At 33.9% G+C, this 19,659-nt stretch overlaps 1 protein-coding gene across 1 annotated transcript in view; it reads right to left on the reverse strand.

Annotated features, from left to right (window-relative positions):
• The window catches only part of LOC106462188 (villin-1-like), a 42,681-nt gene that overhangs the window by 10,887 nt on the left and 12,135 nt on the right, over window positions 1–19,659 (reverse strand). The window contains exons 6-15 of the mRNA XM_022389380.1: window positions 15,664–15,766; window positions 14,369–14,482; window positions 13,585–13,686; window positions 12,140–12,249; window positions 7,753–7,831; window positions 7,272–7,370; window positions 4,736–4,889; window positions 4,202–4,302; window positions 2,816–2,953; window positions 2,072–2,158 (exon numbers count right to left, since the gene is read on the reverse strand). Of these exons, the coding sequence (XP_022245088.1) occupies window positions 2,072–2,158; window positions 2,816–2,953; window positions 4,202–4,302; window positions 4,736–4,889; window positions 7,272–7,370; window positions 7,753–7,831; window positions 12,140–12,249; window positions 13,585–13,686; window positions 14,369–14,482; window positions 15,664–15,766 (1,087 nt within the window). The remainder of the gene's footprint in view (window positions 1–2,071; window positions 2,159–2,815; window positions 2,954–4,201; window positions 4,303–4,735; window positions 4,890–7,271; window positions 7,371–7,752; window positions 7,832–12,139; window positions 12,250–13,584; window positions 13,687–14,368; window positions 14,483–15,663; window positions 15,767–19,659) is intronic.

Below are 19,659 nucleotides of genomic sequence, written 5' to 3' on the forward strand. Positions count from 1 at the left end.
AACCTCTGAATAGTGGGTGACCCATCGGGTCACGGGTAGTCTAGTAAACTAATATAATGAAATAATAGATTAGGCCTCCTCATTATTCATGGATTCTTTCTTTTCTTCACTGAAATAACCAATTTAAATGAGAAGAAAATTCACAATTAAGGTTACTCGGCCTGAAAAAGAAATGGCCTGAAGAAACCAGTACAATTAGCTGCTATGGTTTAACAGAGAAATTCATATTTCTTCGGAATCTGTATCACGTTTGATTGTCCAGTAAGATTAACGGGTCTTCTTGGTGTAATAGCACAGGAATAAACAAGTTTGTACCATCTTGCAATACGTGTTACATCAAAAGTTGTATATAATTTACAGAAGAGAATCGTGCACATACAGTTGATGTGCTGTGCGAACGATACTATTTTAGTGAAATCTGATATTTACACATGAACATTAGTTAGCTGTTACCTACATCCCAAACTAGTAAAAGTATATAGCTGGTTACATTTTGTTTGTCTGAAATGTATAACACTACATTATTGATTACATATTGTATGCCCCGTGCTGAAAACAGTGTCGTGTTAAAGCCCTACTAATCCCTGGTGACATAACTATCATGGAGTAGAAACCGGCGGGAGGGGGTGGGAGGCGCACTAAATACGGGCTCCATATCGCTAATCCACGCGCGCGTGTGTGTAATTCAAGCATGTATTTTCTCTGCATGCTAGTTATTGTTATGCTCCAAGTTAAAGTCACAATATGAAGATTCACTACACTGTTTAGAGATTTTGCGTACGTGTGTCTACTTTATGTAATTATTTGTAAACACAGAAATTGACTTACCTGGGCTTTCCAATTGACAACGTGTAATATTATCTCAGGTTTATCGGTTGTTTATAGGAATGACAGAATACAGGATACCTCTACTGTGGTAGATCAAAGGGAAAGTAACACAACAAGTAGACTGTGGTAGAAGACAGCGTCAAGGAATTGTTATTGTTGTTTTAATGCAAAGCTACACAATAGGTTATCTGTGCTCTATTTACCGGGAGGAGTCAAACCTCAGACTTTAGGCTCGTAAGTTCGTATACCGTTGAACCACCGGGGGGGGGGGGGAGAAGTGTTTACTAATAGTTTTCTATAAACCAAATATTCAAGGACAAACGTTTGAGTTGGAGGACAAACGTTTCCGTGAATATATTTGTTAAAAACAATCGACAATCCAACTTTTCTTATTTGATCTATCCACATCAATTTGTTTATTTGTAGTTAAGCGCAAAGCTACGCAAGGGGCTATCTGTGTTATGCTCACTACAGGTCTCGAAACCCGATTTCTAGCGTTATAAGTCCGCAAACTTACCGCTATGCCACTGGGAAGGGGAGGATGGCGAGTAACATCAGATGTTTGTAAACGCCTCGCCATCTAGGGAGTTTTGAACTATATTTCAACACACTTTTATGAGCGTTTCTTAATTGTGTATTGTAACAAAAAAAAACGCGTTATTTAAATTAATTTACCACTTTATTGGTTAACAGACAGAGACGAAGTGGATAAAGTTTTAAAGTTGAGGATATTTTTAAATAAAATAATAGAACGAAGATCAACGTTTTATACTTGCACAAACATTTATTTGTAAAGTTAAAAATTAAAAAATATACAAATCAAAAGAAACATAAAACTCAACATGTTTCGATGTAAATAATTACACCATCTTCAAGAGAATCCATCAAGAAGTACACATAACATTACTTATAAACCTAAGGTACGTGTATAATTAGCATACAAGTACAATGGCGCCATTTACAACACGCATCCCTTCAGGGCCCCGGAGAGCGACATGAGGGGGGGTCGGTTGTCATATCAGATACATCAGACAGTATATTATGAAATAATAAAAAGTAATCACCAATATTCACTCCCAGAAACCACTAAAACAATTTCAGGAAGTTCAAAAATAAGCGAGAAATCAGCCTAGAGCGGGCGAAGAGAAATCCAAGTTTCTGAACACCCCTGGTTTTAAACAAAAATACCTACCTCGACGACGAATCACCAACAACACTCTGAACGACGAGATTGATAACTTACCTGGACAGCTCTTCCGTCCAACTTCTCGTCCAGCTCAACTGTTTTTAAAGCAGCCGTTCCTTGTTCATCTAAGGTAGACTTGGCTCCCTACAGAAAGGCTACGAACGTTTATTTCCTACATTTGAAAACTTTCGCAAATACTCAAGATATTCCTTACTCAAAAAATATTTTGCAAGTGTATTTTAACTTAAAAATCTCGCTGACAATAAGATTCAAACTTTCTGACAAGTCTCAGATTTAAACCTCTATAATGAGACAGTTTCACATTATCGAGCTTAATTTTCCTATATCAATAGAGGACGCCACCATCGATACTATACAGTATTTCTGCATATTGATATAATTGGTAGCCACTTTCCTGACTTACCCTGACAGACATGTTTGATCAAGCAACCTGTTGCAGTTAAAATGTTACAGCGAGTTTTGACTGGACAGTTCTGTACAAATGATAAAGTTAACACTAAACTTCATAACAATGGTATTTCACATCAATTGTTATAAAAAACCGGCTGCGGTTATGCCATTGTTGTTCTCTTCCAAAACTGTATTTGAAAGTTTCACTAGCTTATATACAGGTTGATCTTTACAAAATCGCATGACTCGAGTACTTTTTTGGTCCAGAATATTTCATAAATTGTCATTCTACTCTTAGAGAAAAAATATTATTATTATTATTATCGGTAAAGCGTTCTTTATGAAGCCCTAGTAATATCTATTGAATCTCATACGATTTGGGCAACTTACCAGCCAATAGTAGATCATAAAATTGTCTTTTTCTACATCGCTATAAGCGTACACAACAATATAGCAGTCTCCACTGTAGAACTTTCCTATTTCCTTCTGATCAACTTGTACAAGGTCGAAGCTCTGAACTCGAAAAACCTGTATATCAAAAACCAGCGATACATATTCATATCAAAATCTCAATCTCTATACTATACATTATAACAGTAACTTTCACATACATTTCAAAACAATTTTATAAAGTATATTTTATTCCGAATCTTTTTATAGGGTTCACTTAAATATTCTGAATGTTGATATTATCCTTACAATAAATATCATGGGTATCATCATATTTAATATCAAATTCAAAAACCTAGTGTTTATAACTCGCCACAGAAAGTAATTTTTTGCTTATCATAATAGTAGCAATCTCTTTATACATTTCGATGAAATAGGCTTAGCAATGATTATAGAGTTGTCCAATTTTGTATAAATATTATGAAACCACGAAATCCGGAATCCAGTTTTAAATGAAGACTGGACAGTTCTTTACAAATGATAATGTTAACGCTAAGCTTCACAACAATGGCGTTTCCCCATAAACTACACGTGCGTCTTCCTAGTGCTATTGTTGTTTATTATTAAGCACAAAGCTACACAATGAGCAAGAGGGGGGGGGGAGGTTGTTGTTGATGTAGAAACAAAGAAAAACACTCGCACTAATAGTGCGAAACACTACATTACCAGCCCAGTTAGTTAGTTAGTTTCTATATTACCAATCTGCTGGTTGGGGGGGGGGGATAGAATCCCGTCACCGAACACAGTCGCTCTTTCAGCCGCGAGAGGTTTATAATGAGACGATCAGTCTTGTTATTTGTGGACAAAGATTGGCAGTGGGTAGTGTTGACTAGCTGTCTTCCCTATAGTATATACATTTAACCAACAGCGCATTGATATCTTTAATTTTGAACCGATAGACTAGAAGGAAAGCAACTCTCCAAGAATGGCATTTGACTGTCAATCTATAGGGCATCCACTTTCCCATAGTGCAGAGTGCGTTTTTGTGGAAGAGCTTCGGAATCCGAATGTTCGGATTCACAGATCGGGCACGTTAATCAATTGGCTACACCCGGATCAAGTATATACACACACACTACATAAGAATATACATGCATCATATTACACATACACTGTTTCTTTTGTACCACCCTGTTTAAAAGAAAGACTTGTATTTGTTGTTGTTGTTTTTAATTAGCAGTCACGTGATTTCCAAGTACCTAATCCTCTTTACGTTCTCTAAACAACTGTTTCTGTGCATGCCTGTGTTTAGCTTATAACTGTGACGAATTTAAGCTATCTTTACTGTTGCAAGTTTAAATCTCTAACGGCCTGGTGAACAAATACCTCTTTAGTTCCTTTACCGTCATCCACCATTTGTACCTCCGCTGCCAGACGGATGTTTGAGTGCAGCGTAGAGGCATCAAACTTTGTCTGAACTGTCTTGGCTATAAACAAGTAATCAGCAAATGAGTTTATCAAAAGTAAGAAAAATAACACTTGGACTATACATTTTACTAAATGATAAATAATCTGAGATACGACAATTATCATAAGGATTTTCTGGTTCTTTAAAACACCTTTACACAACTTGCACTTGTTCAGAATCATAAATATATTATAATTGTTTTTCTTAAATAAACTATACCTCCTTGTCCTGATATAATTTATTATTGTTGTTTTAAAATTCTTATTTATCGTAACTGTTTTAAAATCCTTTAAAATTAATATTTAGTTACCTATGAACATCTGCATTCGAACGTCATGCAGGATTCCGCACAAAGTCCGAAACGTCTTTAAAACCAGACAAAAGGCAGGAATTGTCCATAGGAAACTATTCAACATGTAAATACACTGTCTAATTCTTTTATATATATTTACCAATCTTTCCAACGTTGTGAGTTTTACCAAGGCCAACAGTGTGGTGAGGATCTCTCCAAGTTCTGAATAAACACTGGAATTCTGGTGGTTCTCCACCTTCGATAACTCTGGTTACTTGGGTGTAGTTTCGATAAGTTTTCTTCTTGATAAACCCCTACGTTGATAGACGAACAGCATTTGACAATAGATGGTGCTCTAATCCATAGCAGGTGCAATATTTTTGCAATATGGACTTGAAATTTTGTTTATGAATTTTATCAGTTTTTATTCCCTAATGATATTGGCAGGATTCGAACCAATGACTATATTTACTTGATTAATAAACTAAGCCATGGTGCCCAGAATGCTACAATGCTGAATTTTCACCCCTTGATTAAGAGAAATGTTAGCTTCCTGGTGTGATGTATCATTCTTTAAAATTGTATAGATATGACTTTGAGCTTCTTTTATAGTGGCTTCAAATTATATCGATACAAGTCTATTTTATTATAACGTCTACATTTTTTTTTTTTTTTTCAAGTGGGTCCGATATTACTACTGGAGTACCCCATGGATTAGTTTTTGGTCCATTGCTACTTTTTATTTAATTTATGTTATTACTGTAGAATTAATTTTATTGGAGAAATAACTAGTTTCTCAGATACTTCAGTATTAATAGATAATTAAAAGCTGATAGGGACGTTATCAAACAATTAAATAATGATTTGATATATATTAAGAAGTGGTTTAATGAAATGTGTTATGTTTCAATGTTAAGAAAACAGTCTACGATATTTTCTTCAAAAGAATCAAAACAAATAATTAAAAATAATCCAAACTATTTTTTAAAAAATCAAAATATACTAAAGTATCTTGAAATAACAATTTATTATAGATTTAACTGGAAAGACAAATTAAAATAAACAAAAAGAGAAAAAAAAATGTTGCAGTAAAGTTATATTACTTAAAAAAAAGTTTCCTTATTCATATGAAAGATATCTATACTGGGTTTAATTGTATCTTTCAGTCCCGTTGCTTAGCGCTATAAAACGCCAAACAACCAATCTTCCATTGTGGTATAACCTGGGGAGGGGAGGGGGGGGTACTTATTTCATAAATCTAAGTACTATAATTAGTTACAAAATATTATAAAGTGCATGTTATCATTATCACAGTAAATATATTATCTTTACCTAAATTATATATTTACTAGTATAAAAGCCCGTCAAGAATGAATTGTTGAATGATTAAAGAAAATTATAGAATTTAACCAAAACCAATTTGTCTGTGCCTCCAACCTACTCTTCACTTATTTCATCAGTCTTGAAGTCATTCTTTGATCACCACATTTTTAGTAAAAACTAAGCAGAAAAATGAAATGTTATCGTGAACAAATGTACGTGTGCACTCTGAAAAAAAATTAAATAGCACTCGAGTCTTTTCACTGTATTCTAGGTCAGAAAAAAACGAAAAAAAAACGTGGACATTCCTACACAGATTTTCAACTCTTTCGGCTGTTCAAAGGATAAGAGATATTTGGTAGTAATAAAGGTTTATTTATGTTTTAGTGCCAAGTAGGTAATACATGTGTTAAAATACTAAAAGAATATATAATAATCAATATTTCTTCACCACTTAAAACTTTTTAAATACTGACTATAACGTTAATAATAGTAGGCTTATTTGTAGTCTAATTTAAGCATTACGCCTAATCCATAAACGTAGCGTAAGGCTTAGCTGAAACACTACTTTGTAAATAAACAATATAAAAAAACAAATTTTTCTAAGAAATCGACATGAATATTGAGCATTCAATATAAACACCATTGCTGTTGCTAAAGAACGATATATATTGTCGAACATTACCATAAAAGGAGCGTGAAATCTAATTGTCTCTTTTACAGCAAAGCCACATTGGGCTATCTACTGTGTACACTGCAGAAAATCGAATCCCAGATTTTAGCGTTTTAGTCTGTACTTACCGCTATCCAACCGGGGGACTTGAAGTTGAAAATTAAACCTTGCGAATATTTAAAAAAATGAATTATTGTATAGTTAATTTTGATATCGTGTACTTAAAATCTTGTATATTTACTAATTATTAATGTATTATTATCAATGTACTTATTAATTATAGCTAGCGTAAGTTTATTCAGCAAACATGAATCACATTCGAGTAAACCTTGTGAATCATAATATGTATGACAAGTTTTTTTTTCAATATATATTTTTTTTCAATTCAGTTGAAAAATAATAACATTAACGTCTTGTAAATGTGTTCCACATACACATGGTCAAGCGCAAATTAATACATTACTTCTTGATCTACCTACTGCACATCATTTTGTACTCATATTAATAATAACTTTATATTTCCATCTCGCTAGCAAACTTAAATTCGATATACAAACTAAATTTAACAACCAGTATCATTTCTGAGTAACTTTAAAATAAGTAATGCTCGTTTCTTTCTACTTTAGTTTCTAAGGATCAAAAGTCACACTTAAAAAAGATACTACATTCCAAGTCATAAAAAATGTGTCAAAAGGATTCTCACCTGGGCATTTCTCATAGCTTCCGTTCTCTCTTTTGTATTGGCTCGTTTCCCTACCCACACCCAAATGCCTGCTTCCCCGTTATCTATTATGTAGGAATCCTGTACAAAGTAACGAACAAACTTTAGGGTTAAAACAACGACAACGATGTGTTTTATAGATCATTGGGAATGACGTCATCGACAAACCGTTGCAGTGCTTTACACACTTCGTTTCGTCACATTTGAAAAGAAATATATATATTGCTGGACATGTTTTTTTATCTTTATTTTGACAGAAGTTGTGAAAAAAAATCCTGACCATTGTAAATCACTACATAATTTTCTGTAGATTTTAAGCATTTGCGTATTATACTGAAATAACACTTTTTTACTACATTTCACTAAGAGAACAAAATTATTACCTCTTACATTCCCTGTCTGACTGTAATAATAATTGATAATTAATCTAAAAATATAAATGTGACTAAACAGGTGATCCTACCTGCGAGGTTAAATCAGACTGATCAAGAGGCCCACCTTTGACCTCTGTAACCTTTAAGGTACCACCCTCATCACAGCATCTGTCAAAGAATTGATTTCAATTATGCCGAAAGCATTACATGTATTTTCTGAGTAATTCAAACAAACCACCGTACACTCTAAGAAAACAAAACACAATTACATATAAATTTTATGAACCACACTATTCATTCAAACTAGAATACAGTGAGGTACAGAGAGTAAAAGCCCCCTTTTATCAAAGCCAAAAAAAATTGACGAGAATGGAAACTTTGTTATTCAATTTGTGAAGTTATGAAATAAGTAATAATTATTCTATACCATTAATAAAAACTGGAAAGGAATATCCCTTATCTTTATTATTAATATCGTTTTTAAAACATTAATGATATATTTATTTTATTAAATTATATAGTATTAAGGAATTACATGTATCATTACATTTAAGCCTTTATATCAATAAGCTTATATTCAGGTCTTAACATTGGACCCCACCTCTGTCCAGAATCCCGTATCTACTATTGTATTATGTTTTTTTCAAATAAAACATATTGGCAACCAGTAGTGACGTGTGCGAAATTTGCTCTCCTAATGTTGCAGCGGGCAAGACCGAAAATACTGTTATTTCTTGTTCATATGCTGATTAAAGTATCACAATAAATGTGTAAGTATAGCGTACGAAGAATTTAATGTTACGTGTGAATTGAATAAACAGAGGAAATGTTCTAAGTGTAAAGATAAGTGTAAAAACTGGATTCTCGAGCTGAAGTGCAAGGTGAAGGTTAATTAACAATATGCATACGTAAATTGATGATGACAGTAGTTATCTAGTTTTTCTGGAAGGATTTGACAGTAGAATAGAACGTAAATTTGTAATGAAAGAACACATCAGTTTGAAGAATGAGCTTGAGTTATGTAGCAATGAAATAATAGAATGTATAAAGGAACTATTGGCTCTTCATTGCCATAATGTTGTAATTTTAGTGCCGAAAAATAGGCGTGATTTGGAAGTTAATTCCACGAAAACTAACAACTCTAAAACTTATGCTTCTACAGTTAAAACTAAGCCTCACGGTTAATTCATTTAACAGATTTAATAGTGAACTAAAAAGGAATAATAAAGAAAATTTTGGAAATAGTGCCACCCTTTGAGATCAATTTCTGACGATAAGTTCAAGATGACCCAGTGGAATAATTTGTTTTGGTCCAACGTATGAGAAAATAACCACGGAAGCGAACTAATTCAACTATTGTCACTCGAGATGGTTTATTGAAATCAGCTTATGATGGAAACAAGAAATTATTATTGGTCTATGTGCACTAGGTACTACGGAGACAGATATTGAGTCATTTTTGAAAACAGAAGTGTGAACAGCTAACTTCAGAAATGATGACTAGGTCATCTTCAGGACGACTAGATTAATTTCAGGATGACTAGATCAATTTCATTTTGTGTTGATCGTGACTGGTCTTCGGAAATAGCAACGAAATTTTTTTCGCCTGAGGGTTTAATTGTCAGATTTGTTTTTCACCCCAGACTTAATCTAAACCAGTTTAAAGAGGAACCTATTAATAAGATTAACAATGAACAGCAAACTTAACGTTTAAACGTTAGAAGTATTAGATATAAGATTGATGATGTCATAAATCAACTTTTTATTGTGAATTTAAACCTAATATATTGATATTTCTTGAATCATGATATTGTCAAAAAAGCCTCCTACCCCTTTACCAAGTTAAAATGTAGTTTCTTTGGTAGACCCTCTGGGCATAATGGTATAAATTGTTATATATACATGTTTTGATCTAAAGTATGAATATAATTTCAATTCTGTTATTGTGACCGATCATATTGAATTATGTAGTTTTAGTATTGAAGAATTTGCAAATTAATAAATGGAGTGATTTTACAGATACACTGGGTTCACTCGTTAATAATATGAATTCACATAATTCGGTACTATTTTTGGGTGATTTTAATGCGATTTTGTTTAGTGTACCCACACTTTTACTGGTCGAAGTTTTGTGCTTGAATTAAAGAATTAGATGTCTGTCATTAATGCAAATTCTTGTATTCACCAACCTACTAGGATAGTAGGGGCCGCTGTATCGATACTCGATAATATTTTTACAAATTGTTGTGATGTAGTTCCTGGTGTAAGTTGTTGTAACATTTCAGATCGTTGTGCGTTATCTTTATCTCTCGCTGTGACATTAATTCCACTAACGTTTATAACAATACAAAAAAGACTCAATAATGCTGATGCACTGAAGAATTTTAATCTTGTCTTAAATGACGTTACTTGAAGCCATATTACAGATGGAAAAACCTAATGTCGTAAACTGTATAATTCGTGTTTCCATTTCCTAAAGTTGTTAAGTTGAATAATGCCAGATACCCACCTTGGATGACTGAGACTTTATTACGTATGATTAAACGTAAGCAAAAACTCTGTCGTCACTTTAAACATACAGGTAATAAATATCTGGTGCTTGTTCGACGTTAAGTTGCCAATCACAAAGCTAGGTATTTTGACAAATGTTTTCAGGATGAGGATTTTCGTTGCATATGGCGGTCCATTAAAAACAACTGGGTAGGACTAAAGAAAGTAATACCAAGATTACACGTATTTGTATCAACACGAGTCCTACTGGTATTACTAGTATTTTTAATGATTATTTTTATAGACAGGGTGTTACTCCCACTAAAAACATTAAATGTCAGGATACACCTATAACTCAGTCTCTTTATCTTACACCTGTAACTGTGACTCTTCTTCTTCTGCCGGATGGGATGATGTTCTACCATCAGTGATTAAATCTGCTAGTGATCCAAGTATTGAACCCTTAAGTGTACTTGTTACTGAAATATGTATTACTGGTAGATTTCTTAAGGTTCTTCAAATTGCTAAGATTGTACCCATATTGCACAAGGATGGTGATCTTGATCGTGTGGAAAATTGTCGGCCTATTCCCATCTCGTCTACATTCGCTCGTATTGTCGAGCGTATGCTTCACAATAGAATTATATTTCTCCAGAAAAATAAGGTCTCAAGTAATTAGTAACTTGGTTTCAGTAATCACAAATCTACCGAAAAATATCTATTGGCAATTACTACAAGGCTTATGAGGCCAAAAAATTGTTTTAGTTTGTGCCCTAGGTGTTGCCATGGCATTTGACAAGCGATAATCATACAGTTTCACTTTATAAGTGTTTTTATTATGGTCTACGTGGTAATATTTATGATATTCTTAAAACACACGTGATAAATAGGCAATGTTGTTTACTATTGCTACCTGGCTTCTTGACACCAGCCTGGTTTTAAACATTTGCAAGTCACAACATAAGATTATATCTAGGGAAGTGATTTCAGTTTTAATGACATTACTCCATCCAGGGTTGATTCAATAAAGATTCTAGGAATTATTATTGAGAACAATCTTAGATGATTTCTTAAAAGCTAGCCAGAGTAGTCTGTAGTAGTCAAATCTATTATGCCAGCTACTATAGTCAAATGAGTTATTATTTAGGTGTTTGGGACGCGCACTTTGGTGTGTTACGACCTATCTGGCTTTTGCAAAAGAGGGTGTTGAGGATTATGATAGGCCTTCCTAGATATACTAATCCCCTCTAGATTGCTAAGGGTAGTTTAATCCTGATATGTTAATCCCTCTAGATTGCTAAGGGTAGTTTAATCCTGATATGTTAATCCCCTCTATATTGCTAAGGATAGTTTAATCCTGATATGTTAATCCCCTCTAGATTGCTAAGGGTAGTTTAATCCTTATATGTTAATCCCCCTCTAGATTGCTAAGGGTAGTTTAATCCTGATATGTTAATCCCCTCTAGATTGCTAAGGGTAGTTTAATCCTGATCTGTTAATCCCCGCTAGAGAAAATTTATATTTCTTTTGTCATAGAAATATCTAATATTGTCCAAGAAATCATTTTTATTTATTATTTAAGTCGACTGAAATTCGATGTGTAATTAAGAATTTCTCAACGTTTGGTTTATCAAACGTGTAAATAATTTTTCTTTTATAATTATTTATCCTTTAAGGCTGTAACTTTATCAATTAATATAAAAAAAATTCGTTCGTAACACAGTTTTATATATAAGTATGCGATGAATAAAATCGTTAATCATAACATAACTTGTGTTTAGTTACTTTTTAAATTACAAGGACGTGATAACTAGGTCATGACTAGAAATGCCACGCTCAATACACACGCTTCGTGCATTCCAGTCAACATTAAAAATCATATGGATAATCTCACTAGACCAGAACATTCAATTATGCTTGTTGACTAGGCTATCGATAAAAGAAACTGCCAAATATTTTCGTCCCACCCTGTACTACTGTACACACCTGTAGAGTTTCAGTTCTTTTCTAAGCTTTCTTTCAATGACGTCATCAGCAACTACATCTTTGTAACTTTTCAGCTTCTTCTCTTTTATTGGTAGCCACTTGTTGAACACCTAGAGCAGTTAGAACATAGAATACATATATATAAATAGATATACATACAGGTTGTACAAAAGTTACTGTACAACTGGTACTGTACGGTTGGTACATTTGGTATTAAACTTTCATGTAAAAAAATAAAAGCCTAGTGAGTAGCTGAATACCATTCACTTATCAGTTGGATTCCCATGACCTCGATAAACCACTCGTCAGTCATGACATTAGTGGTGATAAAACAGTAATCACTAGTGAAATACTTTTGTATAACTCTTATGTAACCAGGTTGGTTTGATTTGTTTTGAATTTCGCACAAAGCTACACGAGGCCTATCTGGTCTAGCCGTCCCTAATTTAGTAGTGAAAGACTAGAGGGAAAGCAGCTAGTCGCCACCACCTACCGCCAACTCTTAGGCTACTCTTTTATCAATAAATAGTGGAATTGACCGGCACATTATAATGACCCTATGGCTGAAAGGGCGAGCATGCTTGGAGGGACGGGGATTCGAACCTGCGAACCTCAGATTGCGAGTCAACACCAGGCTGGGAATAACCACAGTATGCTTAGGACAAAAGCGTAGACGTAGCCGAGGGAGGGGGTATATACCGGGCTTTAACAATCCCCCCCTCTCCCTTCCATCATACGTCACTTATCACTGAGTATATTTTTTAACCAGAACGGTACCTTATGCGCACAACGGCTAACATGGTCTAGGGCTCAGATATAACCGTCCTAATTTAGAAATAATGACCAGGAGAACAGTCAATCAGCAACATACAGCGTCACAAGAGTTTTATCCGCCTCCTGGGACAGAATAATTGGATTTAGTATCCTTTTTTATAATGTGGCCACAGTTTAAAATGCAGAATATTTATTGTGGTTGTTGTTGTTTTTATCAACAGCATCGCGTCTCGAACCTTGAACCTTCTGACCTGAAGCTTGACATCCTAACCACTATAACTCGACTTCACAAAAAAGAGGAAGATGGAATTAATCATGCTTTTGAAATACTGGTAGCGAAGGTTTTAATGTGATTTTGTTCTGTTTATGATATTTAGATTTTTTCTACATTAAGCCTGTAACAAAATATTTGCTCAACCGTTTCTTTCAACAAAACAGCATTGAAACTGATTGTGTAGTCCATGTATAGTTAAGTAAATATACAATGATCGTACATCTAACTATTCATTTGTTCAAACATATAAAAAACGCTTTAACAAATCTTCAATTTGATAACTAATAATTATATAATTAAGTTTTGATTAGATGAATTAAATGTTGTATATTAAATGTTGTTTACAGTTCTGAAATCATAAACAATCACATATCGCAAAGAACCAACAAAATTTTACCTCTTTCTCAACAGCCGTGAGGCCTTTTTCCTTCCCATCATCTACAGTAACAATAGATCCGTCCCCACGTTCTGCTTTCAACTCTTGAGCTAACCGTGCACCCTAGCAACACACGAAATAAACATGACAATCTGGAGCAAACAAATATAAGTTCTCGAGTAATTCGTGCCCCTAGCAACACTTTAGATAAATGCAATAACTGACATTGAACAATATATATATCCTGATCCCTAGCAAATCAAAATATAATAATATTATGCATAATCAGTTAACGACTCCAGAAACAATCGTTAACCTAAGCAATACGCGAAACAATTGGAGTAAACAATTGTTTAGTTAAAAAAGCAAGAACCTGGAACTCTCAAACCAGAAGCAAAGAGAGGATTATCTTGTTTACATTAATGTATTTATATGGAATGTAAATAAACAAGTTACGTTTGTTTTTGTTTTTTAATTATGCACAAAGCTACACAAGGGCTATCTGTGCTCTGCCCACCACGGGTATCGAAACCCGGTTTCTAGCGTTGTAAGTCCGCAGACATACCGCTGTGCCACTGGGGGGCAAACAAGTTACATTTATTCTTAGATTGAAACTGAGCATAATGTCAGTAACTTAGGTAACATGATAATGTGGTGTAAACGATATTTCATCGACCTGTTAAGCACCAGTTAAAAATATCGTCTGCAACGTAATATGTACATAAAAAATCCACGAAAGGTTTCCAATACAAGTTACCTAACATTTTTTACTAACCCAATTTGGGTTTAATAACTGTTATCTCACCTGAATCTTTTCCATGTTGTTGGCATACCTGCCACTCCATACGAATATTAGTTTCCCAGCTTCCAATATGAAGACGTCCCCATCGTTCATATTATTCCATGTTATATCATTTATCTGAAGAGAGAGAGACAGAAAAAAAAAACGAAACAGAAAGTTGGGTAAAATGAATGTAATCCCGTAGTGTGTCTACAAGTGGATTTCAGGATCCAAACAAACAAAAAAATCCCATTACTATAGAAAGATTTTTATTAATATTTTCGCATATACATATTATATATATATATATGTGTGTGTGTGTATACAAGGTGAGGAAAAGTGACTATAGAGTTGTTTCATTTAGAAAATAGTTTCATCTCTAACTATTACTCTGAAACAAGCAATAATTAAGTTGGTTTCAATTGTCCTAGTAATATTTTCCTTAGTACCAACTCCATAGTAACCTTTGCCTTATCTTGTATATATATATATTCAACTTTTTTAAAACTACTTTGATTATTATACATTAATTTCAAACTTCCTGTCTGCAGTTACAAAGAGTTCATTTAAAACTTTTTTTCAGCGAGTGATACGAAATAGAATGCATTAAGTTAGGGAAATTTTAAAATGGTAATATATCTAAATGAAATATATTTAATTGGACATATAAGATATTCAACTTATTACCTCCGCTACCGAAGGTGCACAAAGGTTATGTTTTCACCACTGTGTGTGTGTTTGTCAGCAAGATATCTCAAAAACGTCTGAATGGATTTGTACGAAAGTTGATATACATTTAGACTACGACTCAACTTAGAAGTGATTAGTTTTTGGAGGGTCAAGGTCAAAGGTAAAAGTCACGGAAATCCAAAAAGAATCTCTATCTGTTAACATGGGATCAATTTTTCACACTATGTTTGCTCTATAACTCAGTCAAATATTATCTGATTTGATGAAATTTGGTGGACGTATGTAATATATTATTCCTCATTGTCATGCCAAAAATGGTTTGTGACCGTTATTAAAGACGGACATATGGAGACATTTTCGTATGTTTTGAGAGCTAAATATGATTAACGTTGCTTGGCGGAAGTATACGCTCTACTGAGTGCCCCTCTAGTTATACTTGTTTTCGATCTAGAGTTTTCAAATAAGGAGGTCCACACTTTTACTTAAAATATCGGTGTTCTCACTCTGCACTTATATTCACAACATACAGCAATTTTTTTCTAGTTTGTAATTTATGTTTACGTATTTTGAAAAGATATCTACTATATTCTGAGTGTACTGTAAAATTATCCAACCACGAAGTGTCTTACCTGTCGTACAACAAGTCTTCGTTTGCCCTTCACGTGAAACAGTCGTGGTTGATGGGAAGTGTCAACATGCTTCAAACCGCTGGAGACTCCTCCAGATAAAAGCCTATATGTAGCGAGCGACAAAAACACTGAATTACATAGAGAAATGGACAGATTACAACGATGTATTCACAAACACTTCATTAAGCCGTCTGACAACCCTAAAATTGCACGAGAAACCTCCTTATAACCAAGTACTGTGACAGTCACGCTAAATTTCCTAAATAGTGTACTGTACTAAACGAACACTCCCGGGACAGGCGACAGTTAACGAGCGGCCGTTGGTATATGTTTGTTTTCTATTTTTTTAAGTTTCACACCGAATAAAATCCAATTTACCTCCAAATCAACTCTTATTTTCGAGTCAGTTCAGTCCTGTACGCAGCATGTTTAAAAGGGAGGTTCTAATTTGTGAGATCAAAAGCCAACACATATTGTGCGAATGACAAGCAGCATACAACCAAAGCATGTTAATGGTACGGGGATCTAGGGGCATGTCCCCCAGAAAATTTGTAGAAAATAGGTGCTATTATGATTAAATCTGAAAGCAATTTTGCATGAAATATAGCTTAAACAATTGCGTCACTGTTCACGTTGAATCCACAAACATCCAATGAAAAGCCAACAAATCATCATTCTGTTGTCACACTGAACGGAAAGCTACACTTAAATTAACATAAATATGTATGTTTTATTATAGTAAAGTACTGTACTATCTACATGTAGAGTATTATTCATTGTTAAATTATATTACTAATTTAAATAAATCTCTACAACAATACTATATCAACTATTTCAGTCATTGGTTATCATTTACGTACAAGCTCTGAATACTACTGTGATAACCAAGAGTGTAACGAACATTTATATATACGTTTGACTTGTTTTAATATGCTATTTTAAAACAAGTGGACTGTGTTGCTGTTTGTTTATTGTTGAAATTTATCGCCGACAAGTCACAGACTGTAAAGAATCCGGCCTACCAAACCTGAGAGTAGCAGTACAACTTCGGGCTTCCAATTATAAAGTGTTAACAAAAGCCATTGCATGCGACTATTTTAAACCAAAAAATGCTAATACTTCATTAGAAAACCATGCAGAAAACGTTAAATACCATAAACAGCTGAGTACGAGCAGATACTTTTATATTTGAATGTACAAAATGTTAATTTCCAGTTTAAGTGCTTACACGAAACACATTAGCCAATTTATTTATTTACTGGCTATCTGTTCTGTGCCTACCGCATGGATTGAGCTTCGAATTGTAGTGTTATAAGCCCCCAGGCTTACCAGTGAACTAACATTCAATCAGGTACTATCTAAAAGGAATGATTTCTATAACTCTACAGCTAAGTAGAAATTTCGGTGAGATACTAACATGTTTTAATATGTGTTTGGCACATAAACAAAATATCTTTCAGGAATTCTAACCATCCTCTCCTTCCTCCTCCAATAGATACGAAAGGCATGCACATGCGCTGTATTAAGTAACTTGAAAGAAACAAAAGTGATTGTTGTAACACTATAAATGAACTACCACAAAAACATTTTGAATTGGGTAGCAATCCTTTGGAGGGGGAATATACCCCCAAAGCATAAAATATTACAATAGTCTATTCCACTTACAAGTTACAAATACTATAAAGATGAGCTTTTATCGTTATGCTAAAGGTTTGGGGTAAAAAGGGGAATGCTGTATTATGTTTTTGTGTGGCAAAGCTATTGAAGTTATCTGTCGCCGTTCATGATTTTGATCTACTTACCAGTCAATAACACTCTACCATCCATAATAAGGGATTAACTGTCACTCTTATAACGCACTCACAGCTTAAAGTGCGAGGAATATTTTGTGTTATTGCACGGATTCGAATCTGGCTCGCCAAGACCGAAATCCAGAGCTCTACCATAAGGTCAATCAGCACCTTTGGTTAGAAAACATGATAATTTTAACAAGCGTCCGAAGGTCTATATAGTATATATATTTACTTCGTGCAAACAAATTACATGCAAACTGGCACCTTATATTGGTCAAAACCGTTAATTTGGGTGTTAAAAACATTGTGCAGTATAGTCTTAAACATTGGCCATAAAACAATTAATGTGTGTGGAAGTAAGACGTTTAATCTAATATAGATTCACAGCGCTATGCATGTATATTTTGATGAAGTTTTAATTATTTCCAAATTTAATTGTTTTGACATTATACTGTGAAAATATCTTTCTGCTAACTTCCAAGATTATATAACCATCAATGTAAAGTTCAATATACTTCGAACATCAATATCTGGTTCGAAGCCGGCCTGAAGTACAAGTAAAACAAGATACTTTTCGGGGGGCCTTGCACTCTTCCAAACAAATGAATTAAAAACATTGTATTTGTTTATATTATGGTGTCATAACGGAGTGCAGTATCTATCGAAATGGGATCCACAGTCTCTTACAAAGATGCCAATCAGCATTTCACTTCAAGAAAACTCGTAAAGCCTTACTCTTGAGTAGTAAGGCACTCTACGAATTAAAATTAACATTTTTATTTAAAATACATTAATTATTTTTGCATCGCTCGCAAAATGGAACAAAATATATGATGCTTAACTTAATCCAATAAAATAGCACTTAGGAGACTAATCGGAGCCTTAATTTGAAAACATGTCTTTTGGGGGGAGCTTGTAATCTGAGGCCGGCACTGATTGTGCTTTAAAGTAATATTAAAAGTTGTTGTTGTTTGTTATTAAGCACAAAAGCTACACGAAGGCCTATCTATGCTCTGCCCACCACAGGTATCGAAACCCGATTTCTGGCAGTATAATTCCGCAGACATACCGCTGTGCCACTGGAGAGCAATATTAAAAAATACTGATTTGAAACAAATTAAAATGTTTTATATCCATTGCGTTGTTTGTGTGATGTTTAGAGAGAAAAAAAAATGAATGGTGAACGATTACGTGCATTGATTATAAGCAATTCTAAAGCCTTACTTTGTTCGTGTAATTGGGCCAAAGGTGGCAAGACTCCTAACTTCTGTTCAAGCGGGTTCAAAGTAAAAAATCTGGAATATTTAATAAAGTAGATCGTGTTTCAAGATTCTGATTAGATATAAACCTTGAGAAGTTTTTCAACTTTTTGTTTCAAAGAACCAGCTATAAACCTGATCTGGAAATCTTGGCTTCTCGTATATAAACTTTAACTGAAGTAATGAACAATGTAACTGAAAAATGTTTGGTTATATATTCCAGGATATTCCCAGCTAAGCAGATTATTAAACACTCAGTCGGTAAACATCTAAATTGAGACATAAACCACCAGTGAATAAATTCTCTCGTTTTTTTACTCCTAGAACTCCTTCTATTATAAAATACCACAAATACTTGAGTTTCATTTGACAATATGATAAAGTACTTACTCCCTTCTTAATTTCGCTGGTGAACCAGCGAAACACATATAACTGAAGTAATACAACTAAAGATAAAAAAATCCGGTTTATTTGCAATAAAGAATCGAGTCTGAAATATAATCTTAACTTTTCGTTTTAGAAACAGATAAGATTAATTCAATATGGTGACATATTATTATATACATGGTATACTACAGTAATACAAGAAGCACTCAAACACTTCATTATGAGCAGTGCCAGTACAATTATATTAGTAAAATCAATCCATGTTAACATTTCAACCACACACCACGTATTTTCTAGGTCGCTGTCCAAGAGACTAGGCCTCAAGGTTGTTGTTGTTTGTTATTAAGCACAAAGCTACACAAAAAACTATCTGTACTTTGCCTACCATGAGTATCGAAACTCGGTTTCTAGCGGTATAAGTCTTGTAAGAGATCTGCATTAGAAAAGTTATGGTAACATTAGAGCCAGGTTATGTTTGTAAGAGATCTGCATTAGAAAAGTTATGGTAACATTAGAGCCAGGTTATGTTTGTAAGAGATCTGCATTAGAAAAGTTAT

This window comes from Limulus polyphemus, unplaced genomic scaffold (genome assembly GCF_000517525.1).
Source record: "Limulus polyphemus unplaced genomic scaffold, Limulus_polyphemus-2.1.2 Scaffold1114, whole genome shotgun sequence".
Classification (NCBI taxonomy): Eukaryota; Metazoa; Arthropoda; class Merostomata; order Xiphosura; family Limulidae; genus Limulus; species Limulus polyphemus.